Source organism: Hipposideros armiger, unplaced genomic scaffold, assembly GCF_001890085.2.
Source record: "Hipposideros armiger isolate ML-2016 unplaced genomic scaffold, ASM189008v1 scaffold_228, whole genome shotgun sequence".
NCBI lineage: Eukaryota > Metazoa > Chordata > Mammalia > Chiroptera > Hipposideridae > Hipposideros > Hipposideros armiger.
Window position 1 is genome coordinate 1633521 of NW_017731578.1, and position 24446 is coordinate 1657966.

The 24446-nt window shown below is 48.3% G+C and overlaps 1 protein-coding gene across 10 annotated transcripts in view; it reads left to right on the top strand.

The window, feature by feature from the left end:
- Positions 1-24446, top strand: part of PPFIA1 (PPFI scaffold protein A1) — an 88613-nt gene that overhangs the window by 25263 nt on the left and 38904 nt on the right. For 6 of the 10 annotated variants that reach the window (XM_019654705.1, XM_019654708.1, XM_019654709.1 and 3 more), the window contains exons 3-14: positions 9871-9972; positions 10327-10491; positions 10929-11003; positions 11368-11469; positions 11698-11919; positions 13805-13951; positions 15635-15769; positions 16696-16770; positions 17087-17170; positions 19219-19350; positions 20664-20726; positions 21735-21814. In XM_019654705.1, the coding sequence (XP_019510250.1) occupies positions 9871-9972; positions 10327-10491; positions 10929-11003; positions 11368-11469; positions 11698-11919; positions 13805-13951; positions 15635-15769; positions 16696-16770; positions 17087-17170; positions 19219-19350; positions 20664-20726; positions 21735-21814 (1382 nt within the window). The remainder of the gene's footprint in view (positions 1-9870; positions 9973-10326; positions 10492-10928; positions 11004-11367; positions 11470-11697; positions 11920-13804; positions 13952-15634; positions 15770-16695; positions 16771-17086; positions 17171-19218; positions 19351-20663; positions 20727-21734; positions 21815-24446) is intronic. The other 4 variants (XM_019654713.1, XM_019654714.1, XM_019654710.1 and 1 more) reach the window with 1 other exon arrangement.

Here is a 24446-nt window from a genome sequence, read left to right on the forward strand (position 1 = left end):
GAAATGTATGAACTATACATTCATACTAATATTTCAGGTTATTTTAAAATATACATATGCATCATCTTTCAGATTGTCTTGACTAATTGTAAGACTTTGTGTTTAAATACTGAAATGCTAATAACAGTCAGAACCAATTTGGTTTGCTCTTTAGCAGAAAGCTAAAAATATGTGAAGCAAAACTTAAACATACTGCCCCGGAGGAAATCCCAGTTGTTGCCCAGAAGAAAAGTCTTCCAAAGAAGGAAGGTGTTCCGGCTCAGAGCCAGACACTTAGATTGGAGTTAGCAACAGGAACGGAACGGTTCGCTCGTGCACGTTGTGAAGAAATACTGCATCTACTGCTGGGTGTGCCCCCAAAGAAAGCCTAAGTCCATGTAAGAAACCTGTGCAGGAATGTCCACAGCGGTGTTAACCCCCATGCTGGAAGGTGGAAGCCACCCATGTGTCCATCACCGGTGAACGGGTAGACAGAATGCGGTCCTGCCATGGAGGGGAATATTACTCAGCCGTGAAAAGGAACGAGGCCCCGGCACGCGCTGCAGCAGGGACGAACCTTGTCAACATCATGCTGAGTGAAAGAAGCCAGACACAGAAGGACAAATGTTGCATGATTTCATTTATATGAAATGTCCAGAATAAGCAAAACCAGAGAGAGCAGATGGATGCCTGCCAGGGGCAGGGGGCAGAGGTAACCGGGAGTGACTGCTAATGGGTCAGGGCTTCTTTGGGAGTGGGGGTGGGGGTCCAAAATGGTCTGAAATTAGACAGCGGTGAGGATAACACAACGTTGTGACTATACTACAAACCACTGAATTGTATGCTTGAAAATAGTTAAGGTGGTGAATGTTATGTTAGTGACTTATCTCGATAAGTATTTTAAAAATGAAAGAAAAGCAGGGTGGTCACAGTTTTTATGAATTTGAATGATGTTAATTTAAAATAGTTTTATAAAATATTCACATCAGTATTTCAGTTACTATGAGGTAATGTAGTTCTCTCAAGAGTAAAAAAAAGTTAAATTGTCAAAGATGACCAAATTTCAGAGTGGGCAGGCCAGGTTTATGTTACCACCACCTGGCAGTGCCCTTGTCGCTGGTGAACAGAACACACCCCACAGCAAGGTTTTTAGGCCCAGCCTTCAGGGATGCTGGTTTGGAACTGGACACACACAAAATGCACCCTCCTTAGCTGCTAAGCCAAAATTTCACAAAGAGGCTACAGGGTCTTTGTTTGTTTTTAAATAGAGTTTGTTTTTTGGAGCAGTTTTGGTTTCACAGCAAAATTGAGGGGAAGGTGCTGAGATTTCCCAGGTGCCCCTGCCCCTCCCCCACTGTCCACATTCCCCACCAGCTGGGACATTTGTTGCAGTTGATGGCGTGCACTGACACGTCATTGTCACCCGGAGCCCACAGTTTGCACGAGGACGCACTCTTGGTGTTGGACATTCTGTGGATTTGGACAGTTGTCTGAGGACATGTACCCACCATGACAGTGTCCTACACCATGTATCTCACAGCCTCAGAAATCCTCTGCGCCCCACCTGTTCACCCCCAGCCCCCAACCCTTAGCAACCACTGAGCTTTTCACTGTCTCGCAGTTGAGCCTTTTCCAGCATGTCCCAGACTTAATCACGCAGCGTGTGGCCTTTGCAGACTGGCTCTTCTCACTCAGTCGTGTGCATTTACGTTGCCTCATGTCTCTCCATGGCTGGGAAGCTCTTCTTTCTAGCGCTGAATAATTTCCACTGTCTGTATGGACCACAATCTGTTTATCCACTCACCTACTGAAGGACATCTTGGTTTGCTAAAAATCGGACCGTTTCCATTCCTCTGTTACACTCCATGTCCCGACACCAAGAGGACATAGGCTGTTTGCCTCCAGTGAGGCTTTATTCCTGTTTCAGGAGAACGTTAGCGAAGATAATGAAAAGTAATTTAAAAACAGAACGAAAGAAAAGACGTAGGATCGTAACGTGGGGTGACTAAAGAACACAGGAAGAGGGCAGAGAGGGGACGGGGCAGAAGCCATGCGAGGCGGGGGGGCCTGCTGGGGCCTGGCGGGGCGCTGCTGGCTTCTGGGACCTACTGGAATGACTGGGAGGACAGGAGCTAAATGTAGCACCTGAGCCCAGGAATTAACATTGGCCTGATTGTGGATTTTTTTTTTAAGATTTTATTGGGGAATTGGGGAGGGGAACAGTGTTGGGGAATTGGGGAAGGGGAACGTTGTGTTTTTCCAGGACCCATCAGCTCCAAGTCAAGTTGTTGTCCTTCAATCTTAGTTGTGGAGGATTGCAAGCTCAGCTCCAAGTCCAGTCGCCATTTTCAATCTAGTTGCGGGGGGGCGGGGGGGTAGTCACTGTCCCACGTGGGAGTCGAACCAACAACCTTGTTGTTAAGAGCACGCGGTCTTACCAGTTCAGCGGCAGCTAGCTTGGGCGCATCTCACTGGCCCATGTGGGAATCAAACTGGCGACCCTGCTGCTCAGAGCTTGCACTCTAACCAACTGCGCCACCCGGCCGGCCCCTGATTGTGGATTTTGATCCATAGTGTCTGCATTGTATAATCTGAACCTATTATCCAGATCTGAACCTTCTGTTCAGAAATGGTATTGACATTTTTAAGCATTATTAGTAAAACTAAGTTCTTGAACTGGTTTTAATGGTTAAATGTTATTGTCCCTCTTCTCAATCCTAGAAAATGTCAAACAAAAATACAAACCTGTATTGCTCAGGCTTACACTTTAAAATGAAAATATTCCAAGTGATGATTGTAGCTATTCAGTTTCAAAAAATACTTCAGACTTTATAGTAAATAGAATGTCACTTTACACAAGTAGCATATTTGACTTACAGTATCTTTTAAACAAACATTTTTTCCTAAAGAGGAAAAAATTTAGATGCTGACACTTAGATTCCTGTGATAGTAATAGAGTAGGTCATTGTACATATTTGGGTGTTGTTTGGGCTGTACTGGGTTTTTTTTGCAATAATAACACAAGCACAGTACACATTTGAACATGCTTTTGGAATTTTAAACTTTGGAATTTCCTGTCTAATGTTTATCTAAACTCCTCAGTTTAAATTTACTTTGATACTTTTCGGTTGTTGAATTCTTTTGAGCAAAGAGATAGGTTTTTCTTTAAGGAGTAAAAATAGTTGTCAAGTTCTATAAATTTGTTTTCTACCAAAGCCAGTGAAGGGTATCATAGAATGCTTTTGGCTGTTAAATTTATTGTCAGAAACACTTACATTTTACCAAAACGATGGGAATGAAATGTATTTTTTTCATTGGTATACGAAGACGGTTTGGGCTATTTAGAAAAACTCAAAGGGAGCTGTAGGAGAAAGACATAGGCTTGCTTCCGGTGAGGAAAGGGTTAAAGGAAAAGCGAGCGGGTGGGAATATGGAACAAGGGGCTTGTAAGTGAGAGTGGGGCTCTGTTCCTTTACCAGGATGTGAGTGTGTAGTAAGTAATTCCTTGTTGCTAGTGAGTGTTGGGCGCACTGCGTGCCCCCCGCCATGTTCACCTGGCTTGCTCCTGCTGGCACTTCACGTAAAGGCAGTGAAATGTGTTCCCGGCAGGTAGGAAGGCTTTTGGAAAAAAAAAACACTGATAGTCAACCCTTCTGGGACCTTCAGTCTTGCGACCCTACCCCCTGGTTGTGGTCCCTCGCCCCTCTCATGTCTCCCCTTTCCTCCTCACCCCCTGAAGTTCCGTGGTCCGTTATCGCCACAGCCCTGCCAGCCCTTCAGCTTTCTGTCCTCTTGCCACCATCAGACAGCCCGGAGGAGACCCGCACCCATTGAGTCCACACTCATGACCAGTGACCTGAGGTGGACCCGAATGCCGGCACAGGCGTGTTACCCGCTGGCCTGCCACGCCCCCGCTCCTGGAAGGTTGCTCATTCCTTGCCCCCCCCCCCCCAGTGCTCCTTGCCCATCCCCAACCTGGTGCAACGTCGTTGGTTTTCTCAGTGGGGTTGGAAGGAATCAGGAGAGGACTTCCTTCAGTCCCCCCCACACACATCTACCTACACGTGTTTGTCGGGATCGAGATCTGTGCCATACACGCGGCTGCCTTTTCTCTTCCTGTGGGGAGCTGTGTGCTTCCGGGAAAGGCCACCCTGCAGTGACCCCCTTGAGGCGTCAGCTCAGCCACTCACAGTAGTGGGTCGGTCCCCACCTCTGCCCTGGACTCTTGCTGTCAGCGTGCAGACCCGTCGCCTCCTCCAGTAGGGTGTCTTTCCTGGCCTCAGGTCTTCTGTAGCTTCTGCCCTGTTTCTCTTCTCCCCTTCACTGCAGAGTTTCTCAGAAGAGTTTTTGTGTAATCACTGCTCTACTACTCCTCCCATTCTCTCTTTCCCCCCATTCTCTACTGAACTGCCACTGCTCTGCTGGTGTCGTCATGGTCACCGTTGACGTCCATGTCAGCAGATCCAGCAACGCGCAGTCAGCTGACTTCTTGTGATGTGATTGGTGATTCCTCCCGTGAGCAGACTCCCAATATGTGTTCTGGCCTGGTTTTCCTCCTGCCTCCCGACCCCCCCACCCCCCAGACCCTGTGCTGGTGCCCCCGTTTCCCAGCCGTCTGTGTGTTACATCGCCACCGGGCCTGAACCTCATGTCTTCCTGTCTGTCGTCAGGGCCTCGTTGATTGGCGTGGAGTAAAACTGATGCCCCACTTCCGCCGGCATTCCCGAGAACTCCGGACTGGGAACGGCAGTTCTCTCCTTGATATTGCTGCCTCAGTGTCTAATAACATCTCAGTTGGGCATGTTCAAAACTGGACTTCAGGTCGCCCTTCAAAACGTGTTCTTCCCGTCGTCACACCCTTCTCAGAAAATGGTGACTGTCCTCTACTCGCTCCTTCCGGCCACAATCCTCGAGTTGTCCTGGCGTTTTTCTCAGATCCACTCAGCCAGTTGGCAGATCCTGTTCGCTCTGCTTGCTATCACACACGCGCAGAACCCGCCCTGGGCTTGCAGGCTTATGCAACAGCGCCTGGCTGGCCTCCCGCGTCGGGCCTCACCCTCTGACGGGCTCTCTGAGCGCAGTGTCCAGGGCGTCCTTCTGAGGCTGGTGACAGTCTCAGCACGGGGCGTCTGGCACGTATTGGAGACTCGCGTTTTGAGAACTCTTGCTTGATCTCCATCTCTCTAGTACTGGTCTTAATTCAGACCCCATTTCTCCCTGGGTTATCGCTGTAGACTCGTCGCTAGTTCTCTTGCTCCCCCTCCAGCCCAGCTTCAGCGGTGCTCCCAGGGCCTTTCGTGTGTCCGGCAGACCCATTTCGAGCACTGGCTTTGTGCCAAGCACTGCCTGGAACTTGTGCAGTTTTGCACACTCCCTGGTCAGGGCTCTGAGTCTGTCGTTAGAAACTCCAGAGCCTCCAAGATGACGCCGGGCTCCACACGGGTGTGCTTGGGCCTGCGCAGCCTAGCCTCCACCGCTGCCAGCTTCCCTTTCCTCCTTCCTGCACACGGCCCTGCCCTAGCCGCTGCCCAGCTGCTGACATTGTCTGTAGCAGACGACTTCAGGCTTTGGGGAAGAGGGCCGGTTGCTCTTCAGAATTTATCTCAGGTGCTGTCTCTTTGGGCGAATCTGGGCAAGCAACACCCTCCCATCACGGGTGACTCGCGCCCCGCTCCCCTGGCAGCACCTCCCCAGCCCGCTCAGCACACCGGGTGATTGCTGGTTTGTCTGTCTGCCCTGGAGGAGCCTCTGAGGGAGCGTCAGGCTCGCCTCTGGTGTCCAGGCAGACAGCTCCTGCAGCCGTTGCTCGAGTGAACTGACTTCAGTCAGGATGGCAGCATAAACTCATGCTTTGACGCATCTCTTTTCCACACATGGCAGTGAGAGAGAAGATATAAATAGAGAAGCAAATAACCAAAACATATAGCCAGGCCCCGAAAAGAGGGGGGGAAAACCCTTCAGTACAGAAACGAGAGGAACCCTGGTAAGCATGCGTTGGCTTGGCTCTGCAGGTCAGGGTGATAGGTACTAAAGAGTTCAGTGCAGTTAGAACTCCCTCTTTGAAGGTGGGGTTAGATGAGCTCCCCTCGCCTAAGGCCACTGTCCCCGATACATTGGGACTTTCTGGGAAGTTATGGGCCTGGGGAGGCCAGGCCGCGCCACTGTGATGGCTCTCTAACAGGATCTGCGGTGGAACCAGGAAACCTAGTTCTGGCCCGAGGCCTCGGGGGGCTCAAAGAGGGGGCGACCGTGGGACACTGGGGGGGAGGGGAGTGCCACCCACAGAACCTACTCAAGAGGAGCCGGAAGCCCGGCCCCACAGTCTGAAGGTTCGTCACACTGAGCCGTCCTCCCAGAGTGGAGTCCTCACAGCATAGAACGTTTACCCCGTCTGCTGCTTGTGCATAGTCTGGGCAACTGTCACCATAAGTGTTTCAACAAGCGAGGCACCGTAAAACAGCGGAGCGGGCAGGAAGGCATGGCACAAACAATTTGAAATCGAGTGAATGAAAAAGATACTAGCCAGAGTGATAAACTTGGGACCAGACATAATGAAAGACCGACTTGGTAAATTGGCAGTTTCTTCACAAAACTGACCCAGATGGCAGCACAAGGGGGACCCAGGTTTGAAATAAAAGTCCGAGGCCCTGAATGCAGGCAAGCCTGGGACCACATCCCTGTGACCCACCCGTCACGTGCGTAATAACTGCCTTTCCATTTAGGCTAGTCAGAGTCAGATTTTCTTTCACCTGCAACAGACAATATTTTCTGATACAAGATCTCCATAATGAGATGAAAATCTGTCATTAATGTCAGGCATTAGGTGATCAAACATCAACGAAAGCTATTTACCAGAGGAGATATGCATCAGAGTAGTCAGTATAATTAATATTGTCACATAGGAAAGGAATCTCTGAAAGTCAGGAAAGAAAATGAATTTGATGGGAGAACACTGAAAGGAGACGCCGTCTTGTGCTGGGCCACCCCTCCCCCATGGCTTCCCAGTGGGGACGCCCATTTCTGAATGCTGCCTGCCTGGTCTCTAAAGATGTTTCACACTGGACAGAATACTTGTCAGGTTTTACACACAGTGGGATTATTTCTCTTAGTGCTACTGGAATGTATTTGTGTTTGCAGGTCTGCATGGAAATATTGGAGCAAAGAGGTGTCCTTATTCTTTAGCTCATCTTATGCTCTCAGGAGCAGCCTTGTCTCCAAAGAGGGGTGTGTGTGTGTGTGTGTGTGTGTGTGTGTGTGTGTGTGTGTGTGTGTGTGTGTGTGTGTGTGTAAATTGTGGTAAAATACAGTTGATCCCTCAACGCGGGAGCTGGGGTGTCAACCCCCTCACAGTTCAGTCTACATGTGACTACAGTTGGCCCTTGGACAACAAGGTTTGAACTGCACGGGTCAGTTGAAACAGTCCACATACAAGTGGACCTACACAGTTCAGACCATGTTGTTTGAGGGTCAGCTGTATCCATAACAAAAAGTTACCCTTTTAAACAGTTCATTGAGCGGCTGTGTGACCCCAGCAGCCTGTGACACGGCTCCCCAGGTAGGTGCCGCTCTGGGCTCGCCCAGTTATTCTGGGTGACAGTGGCCCTGCACTGGTAGCGCACTCCCACTCGTCCCTGACCACACCCGGACCACACCCGCTGTGAAACCCCACTAATTGCCAGCCAAGTGCTCCATTGTCTTCAGCAATGCCCTGGGGTACACGTTTCTCTACAAAGACCCCTCCCTGTTCAGGAATCGCAGCCCAGGTGAGTGCTGGATATTTGTTCTGATCCTGGGAGGGTCCACTGAGCTGCCTTCGTCTGGGTTCTTTCCTGCGGACTGGCCCACCTGCAGTGTGGACAGCATCCCATTCGCTCAGCGAGTCTCCTCCGAGGTGCCCTTCCCCACAGCCTCCACTGTTGCTGAGAGGCAGCCTTGGCGTACACTTGGCCCTGGAAGTCAGTTCCTGTGGGAAGACATGAGGAGCTGTTTTTACTGCCCCCCCCCGCCCCGCCCCGGCAGTCTCTGAACCAGGAGCTGGGGAAGGGACAAGGGGAAGCTCCTCTGAGTGGCACTCCCACTCTGAGAGCTGATCAGCCGGTGGGGGGGTGCAGCAGCCTGGGGCCCTCTCCAGCCTGGGAACCACCGCCTCGGGGAGCAGGGGTGGGGTGATCAGGACCCTGAGCTTCCATTTCTTCGGTGGGGTTGGGCCAACCTGCGAGCCCCAGCTCTCCACCAGGCAGCTGGGGACCAAGACAGCACCTGCTGCTGCCCTGCTCCTCCCAGCAAGAAATCTCTGGCTGGGTGCTGGGGGCCAGGGGGCCCTGTGTTCTTGTTGGGGGTGTTGGGGGGGGCCCTGTTCTTGGCTGCAGCCTCTGCCTCTGGAGTAGTAGAACCCCACCTCCCTGAGCTGGAGTTGGGGTGGGGGGGAGGGGAGCAGTCTTGGTTCAGGTAGCACAGACTCTTGCCTCTCTACCAGCCTCCCAGGTGTTCTTGGATACATGTTTCTTCATTTGTCGTTTGCTCTTAGGACTGTCAGAGGCTTTGAATAGTTGTGGGTGTTTAAATGTAGTTTCCACCAGTTTCACTGGGGAGCAGGTCAGCGGAGCACCTCCTGCTGTCAGCTGGAAGTTGATCACCCACGATCGTGGGTTCTTGAGGAGGAAATACTAGTTTAGAAGAGAAATTCGATCAAGTGACCATTAGCTTACTCTGTGACAGTGCTCACAAGTGTCTTTTAAGATCTCTGTAAATTATCTGCTTCCCCAAAATAAGAACATTGAAGAAAAAATAAATATTTGGGTTTTACTCTTTTCCACTGCTGCATTTCATCGCCACGGCTCAGTATTTCGGTTCTGTAACGGCTCGTAGGCATTTCGAGCTAGCCTTGTCAAGTCAGTCTGATGAGTGGTGTCATTTCTGTGGTAAAGTTGACTCTGACTTGCAAAGGATTAATTTACGAATGAGCTCTAATACACCACCTGTTTGTAAATTGATTTTCTAGAATTACCTCCATCAGCCATTTTTCTTATTTGGAATGTCAGATTATAATTTATTAAGTGTACCTTTATCTCTTCCCTTGTCTTTTGAAGAGAAGGTCTTAAAATATAGTGAAACAGTGGCAGATAATTTTAATTATTTCAGAGGGGTTTTGCTCCATTGAAAAACTGGCAGGAGACAGGAAAATGAGTCCATTTCCTTTGACCCAGCTCATGGTCAGGTTCATGTGTGGGCAGCCATGTTGCAGTTAGAACTAACCCAGAGTGGGGTGAGGGGCACCTGGCATCACTCTTCTCAGCAGTGTCCACTAGACGCCTTCCCACCTGGCGAAAGAAATAAGCCTTCTCAACCTTTCCCATCCTACAGAAGGCTTACCAGCGTTTGTGAAAAGTCCATTTTATGTTGTTGACTCTGAACAGATTACTCAGGCTAACAGATTGGCCTTGGGGTACCATCAGCCTTTTTCCCGGGGATGCCCCCAGGCCTTGCAATTCTCCCCCGAGGAGAATTGGCTTAGTCAGAAAAGGAGGCTGGGTACAGGGGCCGGGCCTTCTAGGCCTCTTGTAATTTACTCTCCTCAGTGGCTCTAGGTCACATATCTGCTGGTCACTTAAAAATGTCTTTATCCACTTGGTGTCAGGATCCACGTTCAGAACAATGTCTGGAACTTCTCTGGACCCTGAGAAGGCGGGCTGGCCGTGTGCCAGGGCTCAGAGGTGGCGGAGGGCAGGTGGTCTGAGTTAAGGCAGTAGGTGGTCTTGGGCTGGTGGCTTGCCCCCCTTTCTCTGCAGGGTCACAGAGGCCCCTACACTGGCTGGGGCTGCTTTTGTATGAGCACGGGAGAGGCCTGAGGAGAGTCTGTCCTAAAGGATTTCTCTCTCTTCTGTTTTTTAGGAGTTCGCAGCACTTACTAAAGAACTCAATGTATGCCGGGAACAGCTCCTTGAAAGGGAAGAAGAAATTGCTGAACTGAAAGCAGAAAGAAACAACACTAGGGTTAGTAGGTGCATTCTCTTCGTCCTAACGTTTCCTTGGGGTCACTGTTGGGGTCAGTGTTGCCGGCCGTCTTTAAACTCAAGGGACCAGCCACTCTGGTTTTAAACACATTTGCAACATTTTCCCACTGACTCGACTGTGACTGGTCAGTTGAGCGTTCTCATACCTTGCTTGAAATTCATGATGAGAATTAATGATATTTTAATACATTTGGGGGTGGGTAGTTCTCTAACTAGGCTGAAAGAGAGTCAGACTAGTTTTAGCATGAGGTTGAAGGGAATTATTTGCCCCAGATTCAAATATGAAAGTGAAAGTGTGCTGCAAACATGTTCTCACTTTGGCCTTCCCTTGCAGCTGCTGTTGGAACATTTGGAATGCCTTGTCTCCAGGCACGAGCGATCTCTCAGGATGACAGTGGTGAAGAGGCAGGCACAGTCCCCAGCAGGTGTATCCAGCGAGGTGGAAGTTCTTAAAGCACTAAAGTCGTTATTCGAACACCACAAAGCTCTGGATGAAAAGGTACCGTTGCCACGTAGGGATTCTGGCTTTCAACACATGCTGTGTTGTTAGGCGGGCGTCAGATTGGTTTGTGCAGCCTTCGTTTACTTTTAGTAGCTTCTCGAATTCTTATAAAGAAATTTTTCCTGAAAGAAGACAGAGTTCTGTATGCGTAAAAGTATTAGTTGGCATAAATGTCTTAAAATTTATTATAATCTGTAAATTAATTTGTTGTTAAGACTTGGTTGATATTTATTTAGGGGTAAGATTTTTCTCCAACTTAAAATTTAAAGCTATGAACAAGCATAGCTTTAAATTTAATTAGTTTTTTTGACATTAACATCAATGAAAGACACTGAGGTATTCTATTATGTTTTATTACACTGATAGTATATTAGGATAGCTAGCTGTACAATAAGAATTAAATAAATACACAGACTCAACCCTTTTATTTTCAGGTGAGAGAGCGGTTACGAGTAGCCCTTGAAAGGTGTAGTTTGTTAGAAGAAGAATTAGGTGCCACACACAAAGAGGTAAGCTCAATAAATCATCATATGGTTTGAATTGAGAGTTCAATTTTACCCCTTAATTTAGAAAAAAATATTATGAAAGTCATAGTAGTGGATATCAGCTGTTATTTGTCTTTCTGATTGAGGACCAACCCCTCTTGGTCATTTTAATGACTAGTAAATTAGACTTTTATTTGAGAGCTGCAGAGTCTCGTAAGTCACCATTTGTCCAGTAGATAATAAATTCTGATTGTAGTAACCTGGTTATATTCAGGATGGATAGCATCACTATATATTTTCTTTTTATACTATATTTACAGTTATGTTTTTCCAAAAGGAGTTTTGCTGCCTTATTTCTTTACTCTCATACTCAATTTTTTGGTTTCAGCTAATGATTCTTAAAGAACAGAATAATCAGAAAAAAACACTGACAGATGGGGTGCTTGACATAAATCATGAACAAGAAAACACGCCGAGCACGAATGGAAAGGCAAGTCCTTCGGCTTTCTCTTCGTCTTTTTCCAATTCCTCTGCCCTCAGTCCACGCACACGACTATTGGGGTGACTGTTGCTACAGCCCTGTTTAGACCTCCAGTGGTCATGACTGTGTGTCATCCAACAGATTGCACCAGTTCATTTCGATTCTCCCTGTTTCCCAGAAGTGCTTTCTTTCCTAGCTCACCAAACACAACCATTTAAGAATGTGTTTCCCCATCAGAGATCTTCGGATGGCTCCTTAAGCCACGAGGAAGACCTTGCCAAAGTCATCGAGCTGCAGGAGATCATTGATAAGCAGTCACGGGAGCAGAGTCAGATGAAGGAACGTCTGGCTTCTCTCTCCAGTCGTGTGACAGAGCTGGAAGAAGACCTGGACACCGCGAGGAAAGACCTCATCAAGTCTGAGGAAGTGAACACAAAGCTGCAGCGAGATGTTCGTGAAGTAAGTGATAAGAGCAGCTGCAGTGCTGTCACTGAGTTGAATGTTTGGGGTGTTTTGGTCTGATCGTTTAGCTCATTTTGTCCCTTACTGTCCCAGTTGCGTTCATCCTTTGCGTATAAGTAACAGCAAAACAGAATAGTGCTATGAGACTGATAGGCCACCTCCCATTTGGCGGTGCAGTCTCCCTTTCCTGAGGTCTTTAAAGGTGGACTCCTGGTCCTGCTGGTCCCTCGGACTGGCGACCGCAGAATGGACACGCGGCCACCCTTTGGCCTAGCTGCTGCGTGACTGTGCTGCCCTCCCTGCTCTGTGGATCCCTCGTTCCTACGAGTTCTCAGCTGTCTGAATTTACCCTTCTTAGGCTCAGATTTCTGTCTCCTGCACACTTAAACAAATTTGACATCTGTGGTCTGCTAGTTCACTTAAAGTGGTGTGACCACCGTCCATTGCCTGTTCAGGGAGCAAGTGTCACTGGCGGTCATCTAATCTTCTGACGTCCTACTCCTTGAAGGAATCAATGACAGTGAAGAGCGGTGGTCACACAAACAGTGAGAGTGGAGTTTGCTTGCTCTTGAGTCGACAGGATCACGCTGAAAAAATATGTAGAAATATATCATTTCTGGCACACGGGATGTATGTGTAAGGATGTATAAGAAGCCCTTTAACTGTTGTCATAAAAACCAGTGACAGCTGATACTTCTGTGGCGCATCCCCCTGGGGCTTTAACCTGTCCACTATAAACAGACCAAACATCCCCCGTGAGACCATCTCGGGCAGAACCTCTCAGGAAGACCCTTTCAGACCTTGAGTGTGTACGTAGACCAGGTACTACTATTTAGTAGCTCAGCGGGGCTGATTTTATGTAAGAATTCAAAACAAAGCAAAATATTTGCATATATTGTAGCCTGGTCAGTTACATGGTTCTTTAGTAAGAGGAGATTATTTATGTAGCAAAGTTTAATATGCAGAGAACTTTGAAAGTCTTTTTTTTTTTTTTTTTTTTATTGGGGAACAGTGTGTTTTTCCAGGACCCATCAGCTCCAAGTCAAGTAGTTGTTTCAATCTAGTTGTGGAGGGTGCAGCTCTGTGGTCCATGTGGGGATCGAACCAGCAACCTTGGTGTTATGAGCACTGCGCTCTAACCAGCTGCCCTGGAAATTCTTATTTTAAGACCCATCACCTTTAATATTAAGACTTCGCTAGCATTAGTTACTTAGTAAACAGGGCGGTACCTAAATGAATGTCTCACTTGGGGACAGGAGTTGCACTAGCATAAGTTCTGGCCTTGGCTTCAGTGTTTGATACTATGTGATAGAACTTTGTTACGGAATTAGGCTGTAGGAGGTTGTTATCCCATTAAATCAAACTTTGACTTCTGTTTCCAGTATTGGTATTATCGTTTTAATTTTGTGTTAATTGAATGAACTTCCATCCAACTGTTATGCTAGAAAATGACGCTGGGGTTTCACTGTTGTGTCCCTTGAAGGGCCACGCTTTGTCCTGTGTGAACCTACTTGTATCGTGAGGCCAACAGTGGCATCTTCATTGCAGAGACCACCTCCTGGAATTCTAGCAGCGTTGGAATATTTTATTATACATTGTTTTTGAAATATTACGTAGAAAAGGATAAGCTTGGTTCACTGAATGGCCAGACATAGTATTAAGGCAGATGAGTCTTTGCTAATAGTTTTAGGTGCATATTTATATGTGAGGCAGGTGTTTTCATTCACTTTGGAGAAAATTGGCATCTCTATCAACTTAGTTTTGGGAACACTAATTTTATATTGGATTTGAAAATTAGGATTTAATCCAGTTTTTTTTCTCTTAAGTGTACTGATGTGTTGTGTATTATTTACCTTTCTTCCCTCTGAAATACCTAATGTAGGCCATGGCCCAGAAGGAAGACATGGAGGAGAGAATCACTACTCTTGAGAAACGCTACCTCGCAGCACAGCGTGAAGCCACCTCTGTGCACGACCTTAACGATAAACTTGAAAATGAAATTGCAAATAAAGACTCCATGCATCGACAGGTAGTGCTCTTACAGAACTTTGTCAGGCTTTTACTAATGAAGTGAAAGACCTTTTTTCTGTGATTTTCATGTTGGAAATCAAGTCCAAATATAAAGTTTTCATGATCTTAAACTGTTAGATTTGAAAGTATGGGTTACTTCAATGGACAGTTTCTAATCATGTAGGGTTTCCTATAACCATTTTTTGGAGCTACACCCCTTGATTCTTCTGTTTTGTTTTAACTGAACATTAATTTGTTGCTTGTCAGCTTTTTTACCAAATGAGCAGAGAGTAGCAGAGAACTTTAAGGCAGTTGGTTGGCTACTTGTCGATAGCTGGGCTCAGTGTAATAGTGGAAAATGCAGAACTGCGGTCTGCGGGAAGCATCTGTGCCCTCTGCTGCGCGGTGCACCCTCGCTGCCGCGCTTCCTCTGCAGCCTCAGCTAATCACGAGTGAAGTGGGAAAACCAAATCCAACTTCTTGAAAATCCAGTGAGCTTGTTTGTTATGTTTTAAAGTGTATCGTTAGGCCCAAAATAGAAATAAAAAATAAAACACTAGGAAGCTGTTATAAATTATCTTGTGGAAGGCTGTTTAGGAGCATGTAAGATGGTAACAGGAATGACTTTAAAAGGCAGATAACAAACTCCTACGTACAGTATTTTCTGAGGGTTTTAAAGCACAACATATTATATGATGTATATACAGTGATATAGGCAAACAGGAAAAAAAAGAAAGCTGCATGTAAACAAATGCTTACCTCTCAGGAACCCGAACTTACAGACGATTTCTAAATTTTCTTTTTTCTTTTTCTAATTGGGGAATTGGGGAAGGGGAACAGCCAAGTTGTTGTCCTTCAATCTTAGTGGTGGAGGGCGCAGCTAGCTCAGCTCCAAGTCCAGTCTCCATCTGGCCGCCCGTCAGCAGCTCGTGGACACTCAGCTCAAGGTGCCATGTTCAATCTTAGTTGCGGGTGGGCATAGCCCTCCATCCCATGTGGGAGTCAAACAGGCAATCTTGTTAGGAGCATGTGTTCTCACCAGCTGAGCCATCCTGCCACGTGTTGGCATCTCAGCTCGGGCGCAGCTCATTGGCCCATGTGGAAATCGAACCGGTGACCCTGTTGCTCAGAGCTCGTGTGCCAACCAACTGAGCAACTTGGTTGGCCCCTAAATTTTCTTAAAAAAAAAAATCTTTTGGCTACATTTTCTACATTGAAATTTTTTTAGAGCAAGGGTTTTTTAAAAGAATACTTTTATAAAAATAACTTGAGTGGCCTTTGATCAGGCGCACTCTTGGAAGGTCTGTGTTTCAGAGGAGATGGGAGCTGTGTCTTGGCTCACTTCTGTGAGTAGGGTCTGATTACCTTTAAGAAGGGTTAGTGCTGAACCCCTCTTTCCTGAACTTGTCGATGAGAGTCAGAAACTCCTACAGAAAATGGATTTTCTCTAATGTATAGGAACTTCTTTTTGGAACACTTCTTTAAAGATAATCAGGAAAAGCAAACACTTTGGCAGGAGGTGGTTTTCAGGCCCAAGAAAGTGGGTGTGCCCTCACAGGGAGAAGTGTCGCAGGAAGCAGCTGCCAGAACGGCAGTGCTTCTGGCAGAACTAATTTCAGTGTCTGCATGAAGATTTTGTTCTAATTTATTAAAAACAGAAATGGCTCGATTTGCTACAGTCAATGCTGTGCTCTCTTTGCAGACTGAGGATAAAAACCGGCAGCTACAAGAGCGGCTGGAGCTGGCGGAGCAGAAGCTGCAGCAGACTCTGCGGAAAGCGGAGACGCTCCCTGAGGTGGAGGCCGAGCTGGCCCAGAGGGTGGCGGCGCTCTCCAAGGTGCTGCCCTGGGTCCCCTCGGGCGGCGCATGGGGTTTCGGTGGTGGTGGTGGTGGTTTGTGTGTGGACCTTGTGGATCCTTGTTCTTGTGTCTGCTCGCCTAAGTCCTTGAAATGGCCCAGGCTTCTTTTTAGTGCCATTCTGTGTGAGATTGGAACACTTTTTAAATGTCAGGCATTACCCTCTTTGTTGTCCCCAAATTAATTTCCCTCCAGTTTGTCAGATGTGCACTGTTTGTTCCCACTGTGCTTGATCTAAGAGTCACTGCTTCTTAGAGTTAAGTCAACAACTCAAAGCAAAAGCTAGAAGCTTTGTGTAAAAGAAGGATATAGAGTTTTTCTCAGAAATAGGAAAAGACCATTCCTTCTCAAGGCAAAGTACGTTTGTAATAAACAGATTTTAAAGTAATTTATTCATTCACTTGTTTAAAAAAATATTGGCTAGACATGTGCAAGACACAGTCTGGCCTCCCAGTGCTCCCCGTGCAGGCGGCAGCCCGCAGGTGACCAGGTGGTTTCAGAATGATTGGGATCGGCTGGTCCGCACAGGAGGTGGCACACAGCCACAGCCAGCCAGCCTTCCTGTGCTTAGCAGCGGCAGCCCTGCGGTACCATCGGCGTCAACCGGGCAAAGAGCAGTGTGCCCCAGGCCAGGAAGCCCCTGGGGGCGCCACTGCCACTTCACCTGGCTCAGATCAGTGAGCCTCTGGCGAGGACAGGCGAGCAAAGAGGCAGGACAGACACAGGCCGCTGTCGTGCAGGCTGACGTTGGGTCGGTCAGGGGGTATAGCTGCCCGCCGACCTTCCTTAGAGCAGGTTCGTTGCTGACAGCTGTGACAGAACCGCTCCTTTTCTGTTGTGATCTGCGTTTAAAGTCTTGGTTTCTTTTCTCCCTGGCATCGCTCCTATCTCTGGTTGGCCTTGTAGTCTGACCTTTTGTCTTCTGGAAGCTCTGCTGCTAAGGAAGCTAAACTGTGCGAGCTCACTTCCCAGCTTAGGAAGGTAGACCGTGCCCATGGCTGTTGTGTGCTTGCCGCTTCCCGCTCTCCGTGGACTGAGGATGGGGGACACTGGAAGACGTGGACACCAGGCACGGGGCGGGGCAAGCACACTCTCACCAAGCTCATTACCGCACCAGCCACGCCCCAGACCACCCACATGAGAGGGCTGCCGCCTGAGGCTACGTGGGATGTTGGCAATGTGGCCAGCGTGGCTGGAAGCGGCCCCGCGAGCATGCTGTGCATGTCCTTCCCCGGCAGTGCGCATGTGCTCCGAGGTCGTGCGTCGCTGGCTGAGCTCACGCTGTGTTTGCTGACAGGCGGAAGAGAGACATGGCAACATTGAGGAGAGGCTACGCCAGATGGAAGCGCAGCTGGAGGAAAAGAACCAGGAACTGCAGCGGGTATGTGACCTCGAGCTGGGGCTCGGGTGGGGCCAGGCAGGGGCGCGGCCCTTGTTTCTCCACTTCTGCCGGTGGTCCCTGCCCCCGCTGTATGTGCTTAGTCTATGGCCGAATCTGGCTGCGTTCCAATAAAACTTTATTTACTGCTGGTAGCTGCACCCCCCACACTCAGTCTCGTGTCAACATTGGTGGCAGGGGAAGAAGTTGGTATCTGTGGGCAGTGCTGCAGGGTTCCATGGGTCCTCCTATCCAAGGAGGCTGCTTGCTGCTCTGACTAGCCTGTCGGGGAGCAGCGCCGGGTATAAGGCGCACCTTACGGGTGCCCTTCAGACAAACCTGGGGTCCCCCTGAAACCAGAGTAAGGCACGTGGTCCGAGATGTCGAGTCTGCTTTCTTAGAATATGACACTGACGTCCCCAAGTCAGGTCACAGGCCTGACCTCTGTCACAAAATACTGCATATTACTCCAGACATAAAGGTATTTGTGGGAGTGGATCTTCCCAAGCACAAGGACAGCCACGATTGAGCTGTGGGAAAAGCAGCACTGAGAGAGTGGCAGTGGAGGGTCGTGTCCGGTGAGTCCTGAGTGTTTCCCTGAAGAGGTGGTCAGGGTGGCACATCCAGGAAGCAGCGAGCGGCGGTCCCAGGTCCAGCTGGCACCACCCTGACGGCATCCGTTCAAGGCCATCAGATTTTGTTTTCACCAGTAACCTGTATTCTTGGCCATGGACTGCCAAGCATCAAGTGCAAACTTCCTGGAAGGGAAGATTCTGACTTCCAGAAAGAGACTGCATGTGAGGCAGTCCCCTGCCTCCCGTCAGACACACACACGCACGCTCACCTCTTAGAGAATTTGATTGTGGCTTATTTAGGATGCACTCCGTTACTTTCAGAGCTGACTTTCAGAGTTTTGAAGGACAAATGTTGAGATGAGGATTCTGTTTATAATTGTGGCAATTCAAAGTAAACTTTTAAGTTGTTTTACTTTAAAAATACGCAAATGCTGATACTTCACTGTTTGGTGTGTGGGGTCTCCTCTAGATGGTAGTTGTGGTGTGTTGAGCACGATTCTGAGTGCTTTCTATTTAATCCTTACAACGCTATGAGAAAAGGGGGACTCTGGCACCCACATTTTACAGGTGAGGAAACTGAAGTACAGGGATGACTACAATGCCCAGTTCCGTGGCGAGACCTTGTGGGCTCGCTCCTCTTGCCTGGGCTGCAGCACACATCTCAGCCCCCAGCCATGCTGCGCTCCACCCGGGAGAGTCCCCCCCCCACCCCCCCCAGCACTGCACACCATGCCCACCGGCTCCGATGACTCTGCGCTCAGGTCACCCGCCCTGACGCGCGTGGCTGCCTGTTAGCCCTGCCTGCCCCCTCCACTTATATTTTGTGTTTCTGCAGGATTGGGGACGAAAACAAGCTTTTTAATCTATGAAATTGATGGTAGTTTTGTAAAACACAGACTTAGCAACTTTCTTTCTACATTTTAAAATTACTTGAGGTAATTATTTGTAATTTTTTAATATAAAATTGCATTACCAAAAATTCAAGTGATGTAGGAGTATAAAGAAAAACAAGGCAAAAGTCTCTGTTTCCTCTACTTTTTTTTCCAAAATGAATTTTTTTACCTTTTGCTCTGTAGATAAAATTCTTCCTCCCACTCTCCGAATCCAGACCCAAGCTTCTGTTTACAGGTGGGGCAATTCCTTCACCAGCGTGTAGATAAGCTGATCCCCATAAAAATACGCTCATTTTTTCATGTAAGGCTGCTTCCTGAGTCCGCATGCCCGTTACTGATGTGCATTGTTCCTGAGGCCCCATGAGTGCGCCTCTGAATTGGGACCTTCTCATTAGCGAGCTCTCGGAGATGTGTGCCAGCGTTTCCCTGCGCCCATGTCGGTTCTGGTAACTGCAGAGCCCAGTGGGAGGCACGACCCAGGGAATGCCAGCTCGTGCCACTCGCAGCGTTGGCCCGTGGCACTTTGGAAGTGATGATCATACCTGTGCTTGGAGCTGCTAAAGTTTTGTTTCTCCTGTTTTAGGCAAGGCAGAGAGAAAAAATGAATGAAGAACATAATAAACGGTTGTCAGACACCGTCGACAAGCTTCTTTCAGAATCTAACGAGAGGCTTCAGCTTCACCTTAAGGAGAGGATGGCTGCCCTAGAAGATAAGGTGGGGGTCCCGACGTCACTGAAGCTTACCTGCCCTGACAGACACATGGGGACCAGTGCATGGCAGTGCCTAATGACCATTACAGAGAACAGGAAGCATCCTTTAAAGTGGGAGAGCTTAGCTGTTACCCGCTCGCTGAATTACCTTACCGTGTGTTGTGCCCTGCACAGTTCACGTGCATGGAAAATTATTTATCATTCTTACTCTCTAGAACAGGAGTCAGTAAACTCTTCTTTAAAGGAGCAGATAGTAAATGTTAATGAGTAAGATCATTTCATGCTAATCAATAATGAACACAAAGTAGTCGTAGACAATATGTAAATGAATTGGTGTGGCTGCGTTCCTATAAAACTTTATTTACTGTGAGAGGCCACAGCCCGGATTTGCCCCACAGGCCCTCGTTGGCTAGTCCCTGCACTGGAATCCTTTTTGGGCCCAACCCTCACTCTTTTGTTGGTCTTGCAGTGGAAGTTAATTTCTGTCTTGTTTATAAACATAGCATCGTAGTAGTCTGGTGTAATATAAAGGATATAATCAACTGAAAACAAACAGCCTCACATTCCATGTCCTGCCTGCTCCCTATTCCTTTGGTTTGGAAAACATCTCAGCCCGGACTCGTGCTCCTGTCATCATGGAATACTTTAGGTGTAACCAGAGAGCAGGGTGGCCTAGAATCCGTATCCGAGAAGCTCGAATGGGGACAGTGGGATTCAGATTTCCATAAGACCTGTCCCCACGGCACCAGTGGGCCTCGAGAGGAGGCCCGGAGCCTTCCCTGAGCTGGCACCTGGGGTCATGCTCTTTTGAGGGAGACCAGTTGTCACTACGATTTATGTGATGTGTTTACACAATGCCCATTATGAGATGCACTATTAAGAGACCACGTAGCGCAGTTATTTCACGTCATCCTAGATCAATGGGCCAACCTAAGGTAGGAAGGAATATTTTTATCTGAGAGTTGAATTATGCATTTGAAACTTGTGTCAGGTTTCCCAGTGACCAATGAATTGCAAGAGCTAGTACAAACCAGTTTAACTGATTAAAACGAACTCACACGATGAACTTGACATAACCTAACATTTAGAAAATCGATCAGAGAATAAAATTTTATATGTACAAATTATTATTAAGAATAATTCTGGCCTCATTGTCAGCATTTCCCTCTGGGAGTGTGGTGCTGCCCATTAACGCATTCATGTGGTCCATTTCTTTTCTGAGGCGTACTTTTTATTTTAAACAGAAATGTAGCCGTACGATGTTATGTGGAACATTTTCAAGAGTCAACACTAAAGGGCTATCTGTATCTTTTTCAGAATTCTCTATTACGAGAAGTTGACAATGCAAAAAAGCAGTTAGAAGAAACTCAACATGATAAGGTATTTAAACTTTTGAATCGTTTGGAAACCCATTCAGAGCTGAATCGAGTGGAGTTTATCATTACTGTAATCAGTAGGGATGTTTGGCGGAAGCTGCGTTAGACTTTGCTACGGCTTGGCCACTGCCGTAAGATTTCTAGCGCTCCTGTGGGTCTGGAGTGTGGCAGTGGGTCTGGCTCAGAGTTCTCATTCCTTTTTGGGTGCGTTTGAAAGCTGAAGCATTGACATAAACCTTTCATCTAGGACAGTGCTGTCCAACGAAAGAGAATATGAGCCACGTATGTAATCGAGAATTTTCTAGTAGCCACATTTAAAACAGTAAAAAGAAACACGTGAAAACTTAATTTTATTTAACCCAGTGTAGTCAGAACGTTGGTTTGCCATGTAATTAATATAAAAATGAATGAGCTACTTTACAGTCTTTTTTTCATACTAAATCTTGGAAACCCACCGTGAATTCTACAGTTGCAGCACATCTCAGTTTGGAGCAGCCCCGTTTCGAGTGCTAAGCAGCCACACGTGGCCAGCAGCTACTGTATGGGCCAGCACAGGTCCCGAGGCTACTGGGTGACTTTACAAGCTTTTGTCAGTCTTACTTACTGATGTGCTGTGACAGGAATGAGGTGGAGCGTCCAAACAGCACGTGAGTGAGTGTGTGCTGGATGCGAGATAGTGCAGAGAGGCATGCCGGGGAAAGTGAGCACCGCCCACACCCCCAAAGCTCTGTTCCTCCTTACAGATTTATCAGTTAGTGGCTCGGTGTTACTCCTCCGAAAACTGTTCTGTGACTGAGACGTGTCTTTTTATGATCAGGGCTTATAAAGTTAATCTGCTGGTCTGAGTGTTTATGTTTAGGACTCCTAGAGAAAATTTTCTCAGAATTAAACCATTTGGTATTTATAACTGCTAATTTAACCCATTACGGCGAGGTTCAACACATGAACACGTTTGACGTGAATGATTCTAATCCTGAGATAGCTGCACTGTATGTCATTTGCTGTTTTGTAGGATCGGCTCGTACTAACCATCGAAGATTTGAGGGCTGAACTGGACCAGATGAGGCTAAGAGGTGCTTCCCTTCACCACGGGTATGACATTCACCAGTGACCAGTCCGTCTCGGCACCTGCCATGTGTGCACAAGGGCATGTCCTTGGCCTGTGGGCAGTGTCACTGGATATAGCTCATGGTCTGGCCCCAAGGAGCTTATACCTTACCAGCAGGCAAGAGGGCAGAGTACGTCACCAGAGGTCAAGTTTGGTACCTCGGAGAGTGGGAGTCATGTCAGCGACAGAACCCAAAACACAGGAGGAGGTTTGGAAGGTGGGGTGACCAGGTCATGGTTGGGTATGTGCACTGAGGGACTGATGGTGTAAGAAAGGAGGACAGAGCCCAAGGCGCCAGGTGATGCTTCATGTACCTGGGAGTGACAGTCCCATCCACAGGATGGTGAGAGCACCAAGGTTGCAGCTGCACAGCTAGAATGGGAGGGAGTCCCTGAAACCTGTGTGTTCAGTGCAGTACTTGTGCTTTTTTATATTTTTTAAGAGACTGAAGCTTAATGACATGTAGTCATTTTAAAATCTATTGAAACATGACTGAGTTGGCTGCTGTGGGAGTGAACACCTGGCCTGTGAAGGACTCGAGCATGTGGCCTGGCATCCGGAGTTTTTTCTTCCTCATTGTTACACAGGCAGTGATTTCCATTAAGGGTTTAAAATCTTCTTTTGCTTCTTTTTGGCAACTGGTCATCAAGTGGGAGTTAAACTTTAGCAGAAGTTATTTCCTGGTTAACTGGAGACGCTGACATTCGTGAGGCTGCAGCAAAACGGGTCCTGCTGGAAACAGCATTTAGGAGGAAGCTCGGAGCCTGCGCGTTTGCAGCTTAGGGCATCGGGAAGGCCTGGGGCACCCTGGGGCTGTCCCTACTGCACCTACTGCTGAAAAACAGGAGAGGCCAGTGAGGACAGTCACAGCCACGCAGAGCCAGGACTTGCCCGGTCTTCGGAACCCGAGGGTAGAACTTCACGGAGAGACTGGATGTTTCCAGAGAGGGAAGTGTGGAGACAAATCAGGACCAAAAGCACTGACGTGCTGAATAAGGCCATCGACAGTGAAGGCCAGTGTCAGTGTGGCAGAGGCAGGCCCCCCGCTGAGGAATTAAAGGAGATAAGACGTGTATTTGATTTGCCATTAATGGAGGAAGGGACAGCGGACAGTGTATATTACTCCTTGGGGAGTTTGAGGAATGAAGAGAGGGGAGCCGGTGTGGGAACCAGTCATGGCCAAGGGCACACGTGGCTGTGTGTCTGAAGACAGCGGGCAGAAGAGGCTGGGCACAGAGGAAGGGGTTTGTGTCAAGGAGCCATGAGATGTAGAGGTCTCATGTCAAGGGGCTTAAAAGAGACGTCGTTAGGAGTCGTAGAAATGGGGCGGGAGCGGGGGCATTGGGTGGGCAGGACGAGAAGCAGCAGGCCGGGTGAGCTCAGTTTCCGTGGCATGACTTCACAGTGCAGCCAGTCAGCTTGGTTTTCTGATCTTCTCCAGCCAGAAAAGGTAGCCCCGCTGGAGGAGTGGAAAGAAAGCTGATGGATGGGCTTCCAGAAGCAGAGTGGGCCCCTAGAAAAGAGCTGCGGGTCCAGAAACGGCGAGCCGCAGAGCGGCAGCCGGGTTGGGAGGAAAGTAAGCCTGGAAAGAAAGGTATCAGAATTACGAGGCTTTGTGGGCTTCAGAGAATCCACGAAGCCCCAGAGTGAGGCGCAGGGCTGGGTGTAGGTGTAGCTTTCATCTGACTTTGAAAAGCCTCACAGCCCCAAAGCCACTGCTACAAATCGTGCTGAGACAGACTGAGCAGGCTCGTTAGGCATGAGGGAATAGAGGAAGCAGAACGCAGTTGTGGTCACAGGGAAATTCCGGACTTTTTGGTATCTTATAAACAAGTAGTAAATCGTATGCAGCACTTCAGAAAGCCATCTCTCTAAAGAGTGTAGAGGTGTGTGAACCAGAAGTAGGTGAATCGGTGTGTCACTCTGGTCCCGTCTGCAGGTGGTGTGCGGGGTGTGCCCTTGGCTGAGGCGGCTCCCCTGCAGGGCCTTTTCTGAGGTGAACTGCTAACGGCTCACTGCAGCCTTTCGGTCGTGGGTGCTCGGGCCCCGACCACATGTTCTGCAGACTTCTTCAGCCAGGATGTCTGTCTGTCAGTCTGCATGCACGCAGGTCAGCGCTTCTGATGTTCAGAAACATGAAAGCAGGCGGCCAGATCAGTTCCCATAAGCTCCAGCTGTGGTTCAAGGGTTCCTGCAGCTGGTCCTCTAAGGTGCACTTGGGGCGGCCTCCCAGATGGAGGGCATGGGGACCAGGCACCCGGGAAATTGCAGAGCAGGCGACTGCCAGAAATGACGTGACGGTGTGCTTCCGGTTGGCCAAGGAGAACTCGGCCTGAGGGAGGGAGAATTCTGAGATGGCTCCGGCTCTCCTTGGATCCTCAGCTGCTGGCCTCCATCTTCTCTTCATGTCTGTGGCATCCGCGTTGGTTTTCCTCCTGGTGGGGCTGGAGCAGTAAATGTTGGCAGGAGGTGGGCAGCGTGTTACTGTTGTAGCGAGTGAAAGATGTGCCCCCCATGGAGACAGTTGTCTATGAAATGATTTATCTCCCAAGTGCACGCTTTCTGGCTTGACTAACAAAGTTCGTTCACTTTTCTTCTAATAATGACCTTTTTTTT